Source organism: Morone saxatilis, unplaced genomic scaffold (assembly GCF_004916995.1).
Source record: "Morone saxatilis isolate NCDOM2014 unplaced genomic scaffold, NCSU_SB_2.0 Contig14, whole genome shotgun sequence".
In the NCBI taxonomy this organism is placed as follows: Eukaryota; Metazoa; Chordata; class Actinopteri; family Moronidae; genus Morone; species Morone saxatilis.
This window is the reverse complement of record NW_023339696.1, coordinates 2,622,382-2,630,099: the sequence shown is the minus strand read 5'-3', so window position 1 is coordinate 2,630,099 and position 7,718 is coordinate 2,622,382. Positions and strand designations below refer to the sequence as shown.

Sequence of the window (7,718 nt, the reverse complement as noted above, 5' to 3'; positions counted from 1 at the left end):
CACACACACACACACAGGTCACTTATCTTCTGCAGCAAAACTCTAACTTAATTAGCTAGCTAGTTTTCCGAGGTTTTTGTAACATTAGCTTACGAACATAAAATGTGTCGATATGTATGTTTCTGTCATCTTTTAACCATATTCAACATGTGGTTGTATTTTCAACTTAGCTTAGCCTAGCACATATCATATCTGAGTAAAGGAAAGTTGACCGAGGTCCAAGCCTTGCTCAACTGTTATTGGAGCACAGAGCAAGAAGGGGTGGGACTTAGGAAGGGTCAATCAGATTTGCACTGAAACGTCAGAATTAAAGCTATGACCCTCATCAACAGTTGAACTTGTCTACTGCCATTAGTTCAACCAAAAAATGATCCGTCACTGTTTTATTTAAAAAATAATACAAATACAAGTAATTCCGATAGAATCAAACAATGACTAGGGGAAATAATAAATAATAATAATAATAATAATAATAATAAAAATATTTTGTGAAGCAGAAATATACGTTTTCCTGGGTGTAGCATTCACTGTAAACACTATGATACTTGCATCGGATTGCTGTTTACTGTATCTGTCACTATCAAACAAACCTTGAATAAATAAATAAATGATAGTGCTTACATACAACCAATTCTCCAGTGGACCCCCAAGCTTCTGGAGGCGTTTTTTTTACTCTGACTACTAAGAAACCAAGTGAATTTCATATATGAATGTGCATATTGTACAGCTTTCTGTCTTTCCATTGCCTGTATCAGTGAGTGTGAGTGTGAGGGTGAGTGTGTGTCAGTGTGTGTATGTGTGTGTTTAACTACAGTTAATAAAGAGCAAGATATGAAAGGCGGACTATGCTTACAACCCGGACAGAGGACAGATTGGCTCTGAGGTTGCTTGTCGTTGGCACTCGATCACACGTAATTTGTATTAGGTAACATTTTACATGAGGAAACCTCTGCATTATTGTGCTTTACACAGCAACTCAAGAGTTGCTTGTGATCATCAAATAAGATTTTTGGCTAGTTGCACGGAAGAAATAGGGTTTAAATAGGTTTTGCTAGTAAATGTTACTATAGCTATTATTAATAGCTTGCAGAGTAAAGTGTTAGCATCAGTACTGACCTCTCTGATCATGAAATGTAAACGATGACAAAATCTGCTGATGATCATCAGTTATGGCACAAATCATTTAGAAACATACAAAAGTCTTGGCTCTAAAAACCATGCACAAACAGGGACACACATGCATACTGACGCACGCTCTCACACACACACACACACACACAGTCCTTGATGTGCCCAGGTAAAATCAGTGAATGTCTGACATGAAGGACTTAATTTGTCTTTTCCACCTTCTCTCCTTTTCTTTCTGTTCCCTCCTTCCCCACCTCCCTGCACAAATATAATCCTGTTTAAATAATGAATGTCTTATTTACACACTCTAATTTATCATGCAAAGCTGGTTGCAAAGAGTTTTCTGATGCTAAGCTACTGCTATGGTCAGATTCCATCTCTGTGGAACTCTCAATAAGAACATCCATTATTTACACAGTAGTATATTTCAATGCCTTTGTTCTCTTTCTAGAAAACCCAGGTGACGGGGACCCACTGGGGGTTTTTAGAAACCGTTTCCAGGGCGGCCTTGACGGTGCGGTAGGTCTCATCCAGGTTGTCGTTGATGATGCTGAGGTCGAAGTAGTGGCCGTAGTCCGCCTGGATTTTGGAGCTCTCGTCGCACGTCCTCTGCAGCTCTTCATCCTGAGACGGAAAGCACGTGACTTGGTTTAGCATGTTCTTATTGGACTCCCAGGACCTCTTCTTTCAACTATTTTCAGTTTATACTGAGGTCTACGCTGCTTCCTGAAGTGTTTGTTTTCTCTACATGAACATACTGGAAGTGATTCTTACCGTCAGTGCCTTAGTAACCACCCCTGCCTCTGCGGCTGAGTCGTTCATCGCCTTGAGCACCTCGAAGTCTGGAGACTGAAGGAACACCACATAGGGCAAAAACTCAGAGGTCCTCAGCACTTTGAGAGACTAGAATGAACACACAAACACAGTGGATTAGAAAGAGGTCTTAGAGAGTTTAAACAGCTGGTTTAGATCCACCAACTGGCTGGAGATTCCTGACTGGTCACAGTGAACATCAGTTGATATTAGATGCCCTTGAGCAAGACACATGACACTCAGCTGACTGAATGGATCCTGACAATACAGGACAGAACTTGCTAACAGTCATATAACTTACCGGTAGACCTTATATTGCCACAGCCCAAAAGTAAGAGTTCAAATTAAGTAGGATTTATTTCATTTTACAGGAAATTCTTATTCTCACCTCTCAAGTGCTTTTTGCACGTGCAATTAACATCTCTGTGCATGTATTTATTAACCACAACAAGAACGTTTTCCACCAGGCTTTCATGAGAGTTCTGCTCACAGCTCTGGAAAAAATACACCAAAAACATCGCTACAAGTTTGTCCCAGGTTTGTTAAACGCGCTTTGAAGCGTCGCTCTGCGCAGGTTATCCTACCGACTGTCGAGTTTCAAACAAAATACGTAGGCGTATTTTTGCTGCTTTTCCAGGACGTATGGGAGCCCTATTTGTCGTAGATTTTCTTCATTCTTTCTTCTTTGCCTAGGCCTTATTTTTATACTAAAAATGCATCAAATGACTGTGAGTAATGTGAAAGAGGTCACTTGATGAACCCACAAAGAAATATCACCACAGTCTCCAGTTGCCTTTTTGAGCCTTATGTTTTGGTTTAACAGTACTATTTCTGTTTGGTCTCACTGCTCCTGCAGCCTCGTTTTCACACATATTGCATGCATTCTTTGAATTTGTGTAAGGGGCGTGTTCATGCTAAAACAGGGTATTAAGCTGCTTCTTAATGTGTGCGTGTGTACGCGTGCGGACCTGAGGGTTGGTGTCCAGTATGCAGATGCGTCCAGCCTCCACCACCTCATGTATGGAGTCGATCTTGATACCGTACAGGTTGCCGTCGTACTCGCCGTGTTCAAGAAAACGCCCGTTCTTAATGTCGGTTTCCATCTTGCTGCGGCTGGTGAAAGCGTACATCCGACTCTCGCGATCTTCTTTTTTGGGCTTTCTGGAGGTGTCTGGACGAACACAAAAACCCAGTCATTTATGCACACACAGGCATTTACCTCTCCCTTTGGGTTAAGCAGCTCTTAGTTTGTTTAAATCATTTGTGCTCACAATCTGCTGCATGCTATATGATGCACAATGTCAGATTTCATACATGGAATGGTGGTGCCGAAGAGAAGCGGATCCCTCAGTAAAAGCTTGTTCTTCAGTCTCCGCCGCCCCACACCCTGGGAACCAATCAAAATCAGAGTTTTTCTCTTGAAAGGCGGGACCTTGGCCACCTCCTCGTAGAGCAATATCTCATGTCTGTCGAACTCTGAGAGGCAAAGAAAAAGAAGGAGGATAGAAAGTAGCTGTTTTTTTAACTATAAAAAATAAAATACATCAATATTTGAAGTAACACTAACAAAAGTTTGCAACCAACATTCTTGATTAAGCAGCTTTTTCTAGAAAATTGAAGTAACACTAACTACATTTTGTAAGTTAAAGAAACCTTTGTGAATAAATACTTTTTAATAGGTATTTTGTTTTCACAGTACAAACAATTACTAAATTAAGTCAGTGTCACTGAAAATTACTTGTAAAAGCTGTTTAATCAAAAATGTTTTTAACTTACAAAATGGAGTCAGTGTTACTTAAAATGTTTGATGTAATCAGTTTCAACATTTTCAGGTTTTATAGTAAGGAAAACCACTACAAAAGGACATCACTGAACTACAGGGCCAAACTAATAATAATATGTTTTACGGGACAGGCTTTCTTACCTGCATTTTTGGTGGTCACATACATCATTTTCTTCTTCTTCTTCCCACCAACACCAGTACAAAGATTTCCTGCCATATAAATGGAGCATCAGGCACTGAAGTCGGACTTGCATTATTAATTACTGGCTCAATCATCAGCTGACTAATATCATATCGATATCATATCAATCACATTCATAGAGGGGTACCTCATGTTGCTAATACCCTGAGATATTTTAGGAGCTCCCTTAAAGAGCAGAGCCTTTTCTGCCAACTAACCATTTACTGTAAATGGACATTTTCCTTGACATAAGTGTCTCTGACTGGAACGTCATAGATTCATGCAAAAGTTTAACATTATTAAAGGAAAAGTTCAATATTTGGGAAATACACTTACTTCTTGCCAAGAACAGACGAGGCGAGAACATTAATACTAATCTCATGTTTGTAAGCTAAATATGAAGCCACTGCCAGTGGCTAACTTAGCTTAGCAAAAAGACTGGAAACAGATAGCCTGGCTCTGTCAGGAGGAAACAAAATACACCAGCACCTTTAAAGCTCACTGATTAACACGTTTTATCTCACTTGTTTAATTTGCACAAGTGTAAAACTGCAACCAGTGAAGACTACACTTCCACCCAGGTGTCAATCTTCTCATTTAACTCTCCCCTGAAGAGTGGTGATTATTATTAGCAAGATGAATTGGAAAAACATGACTCTCACATCTCATGTCATCCTCTACTATAGCCTCTATCATTTTGATCTTCTCTCTTGCACATTTCACGTCTACAGCCTCTTCAGACATCATATTACTCGTTTTACAGTTCTTCATTTGGTGTTTATTAAAGCTCCCTTGATCATTGATACTTTGGGTACCAACTAAAACTTTTTACCTGGCATTTAGTTGCAGACATGCCATTTCACCACCAGGTGGCAGTGTAAAGAAATGGGAACAATGGCAAACATTGTACAGTAGGGAAGGTATCACAGTAACAGAACATAAACAGTTTGTACTACAAGCTAAACCTTCTATTCTCAAGTCAACTAAATCAATCCCACTGCTTTTCATGTATCACTCATGCATGAAATGAATAATTAAAAAGGTTTATTTTCTGTATTCTTCAATCTGCACCCTGTCATCATTATGTGCCACTTTTATTCTTTCATTTTTCTTCATTTATAATCATTCTTTCATTGATCATCGCCATATTTTCTTTTGTTATTATTCTTTATTATTCTTTTGTTCCAGTTACCTGCAGGAGCCAGCTCCACATCTCTCTTGACAAACGCTTTCCTCTTCTCCTCCAGCATCTGACTGGGGATCAGCCCCGCGCTACCACCCTCCACATGACGGGCCTGTATGAAACACACACACACACACACACACACACACACACAGACAAAATATATACGTCAACAAAAATTAAAATCTATTACGGCTGCAACTAACAATTATTTTTATTAGCAATTAATCTGTCAATCATTTTCTCGGTTAATCGATAAGTCGTCAATCAAACAAAATGCTGAACACTGTTTCCCAAAGCCCAAGGTGATGTCCTCAAATGTCTTAAAGATATTCAGTTTCCTGTCATAGTAGACTGAAGAAACCAGAATCACTTCACACTTGAGAAGCCAAAATCAGAGAATTTGGACATCTCCTTTTCCATTCCATTCCTCTTCAAAAATGACTCAAAACAATTAATTGATTAAATAGTTGGCGATTTAATTATATAGCTGACAACTAATCAACTAATCAACTAATCATTGCAGCTCTAAAATCTATTCATACAACTTTATACATGCTGTTTTTGTACTCCACCTGCCACCAGTTGACGTCATCCTGGTTGACTATCTGCAGGATGTCTCCGGTCTCAAACCTTAAGCCCGCCTCCTTACAGGGAATCAGGTTGTCGTTGGCTGGGTCGTAGTTATAGTGACTCTTAAAGAACACCTGGAGAAACAGTTATACAAACAGGTCAATATTCACTCTTGTCTGTTTCTGTGTCCTCATGATGCAGTTGACAATGCATGCTTCGTACTGAATATTATTTCTATTTCATAATCAGTCATAATGGACTGTATTTATATAGCACCTTTCTAGTCTTGCGACCACTCAAAGCGCTGTACACTACACGTCACATTCACCCATAGTCATACAGTGATGGCAAAGCCTGATGCACAGCATTATGAGCCATTTGGGGTTCAGTATCTTGCTCAAGGACACTTCAGCATTCAGCGGGAGGAGTCGTTGATCAAACCACCAACCTGATTAGTGGAGGACGAGCTCTACCACCTGAGCCACAATGTGCGTCTACTCTGTGTATACTGTTTGTATCAGTCACCTGTCTTGGCGGTATGGCTTCATGGTAGCTGGGCAGGATCTTCAGAACTACACTTCCACTGGTTGCTTGCAACTCCTCCTGCAGCACCCTGGGGTCCTGGCCCACCTCTCGTCCATTGACCTGCCAAGACATTGGACAAACGAAAGTTTATGAAGTTATACATTAATGAGCACATTTGCAGTACTTTTAATGCAAGATCAAAGGTTAGCAAGACGTTCACAAATATCACAAAAGCTTGGTGAACCAAAAACTGTAAAATAGAGGACCCAGGACAGAGCCGTGAGGCACTCCACAGTTAAGATCAGTCAAGGATCAGTCACATGATAACGAACCATTATATTTTCCTAAATCAAACGGCCATGTGGTTTTGGTCATTGGTAATTACATATTTGGTCGCTAAGATATGAGCACGTGTTGTTCCTTTAAGACACACTAGTTGGGGACATATAGTGTTTTGGAGTGATCAAAACTCAGGTTTCAAAAGTCAAAGAAATTTCAAGGCAATCCCGACATAAATAAAAAAAATGGAAGGGGTCAGTAAAGGTCATACTTAGTTAATGTGGTCTCCCTTACCTCTTTGATGATATCTCCGACGTGCAGCAGTCCTTGCTGGTCTATCATCCCACCATGGAGGATGCGGGCTATGATCAGCTCACCGCCATCCACCTTGAACGTCACACCCTGAAACACAGTTAATGTAGTCTATTGTTTGTATCATCAATGATTACAAAATTCTACTGTAGTGAGTAAAGACAAACTACACATAACCCTCTGTTGTGTACTATTATACTAAAAACATTTAGGCATGAGGAACTGTTAAGTTTTTCATTACAATGTCAATATTTTCACTGCATCGTCACTGATTAAATGCTTTTTTCAGAATCAGAATCAGAAATACTTCATTAATCCCAGGGGGAATTTTCAGCTGCATTATTTTTTTTTCACCCCTACTCGGCCTTTGGATTTTGGTTTCTGGGCCACAACAACCTAGCCCAATTCCAGAAATGCCTTTTGCCATGTCGTAACGCATAACGTAAAATGGTGAATACTGCAGTCACCTGCCAGCTGGTTAAAAGGAGTGAGGAGTCAGCGGCCAATTTATATAGATAAACAGACCTATCAACAAAATAGGTTTTTCAAAAATGTCAAAAACTCAATCATGAGAGGTCCTTGAGCATACAGTCATAAATGTGTATCTTTTCATTTTAATGTTACCTACCAGATGCTCCCCCGCCACTTTGCGTATGCCCACCATGCGGATTGCGTCGGGAGGCGGGTGCAGGTTGTGTTTCTGGCCGCCCTCTGGCTCATGATCCACAAAGTCACATGGGCTGGGGGGCGGGCTATCACATGCCTGGGACGCCACTGAATCATGAGTCTCCAGCAGAGACTGAGAAGCCAAAAAGGAAAAAAAAAATCTATGTTAGACATAAAATAGATCCCATAAATATGTAACACTATTTGCGTTTTTGTTCCGACTAACTGGGTGAAGTAGGGCTGTGCGATAAATCGATTTTATCGATTAATTCGAA

The 7,718-nt window shown here is 40.2% G+C and overlaps 1 protein-coding gene across 1 annotated transcript; it reads right to left on the bottom strand.

The window, feature by feature from the left end:
• Window positions 1-578: 578 nt before the first annotated feature.
• LOC118323347 (MAGUK p55 subfamily member 2-like) lies at window positions 579-7,570 on the bottom strand. Its single transcript, XM_035655296.1, has 10 exons — window positions 7,406-7,570; window positions 6,760-6,867; window positions 6,187-6,306; window positions 5,664-5,795; window positions 5,098-5,200; window positions 3,866-3,934; window positions 3,256-3,417; window positions 2,910-3,112; window positions 1,903-2,031; window positions 579-1,752 (listed from the first exon to the last, which is right to left on the bottom strand). The coding sequence occupies exons 1-10, from the start codon at window positions 7,439-7,441 to the stop codon at window positions 1,576-1,578; spliced, it is 1,239 nt and encodes a 412-aa protein (XP_035511189.1). The 5' UTR covers window positions 7,442-7,570; the 3' UTR covers window positions 579-1,575.
• Between the last annotated feature and the right edge of the window lie 148 nt (window positions 7,571-7,718).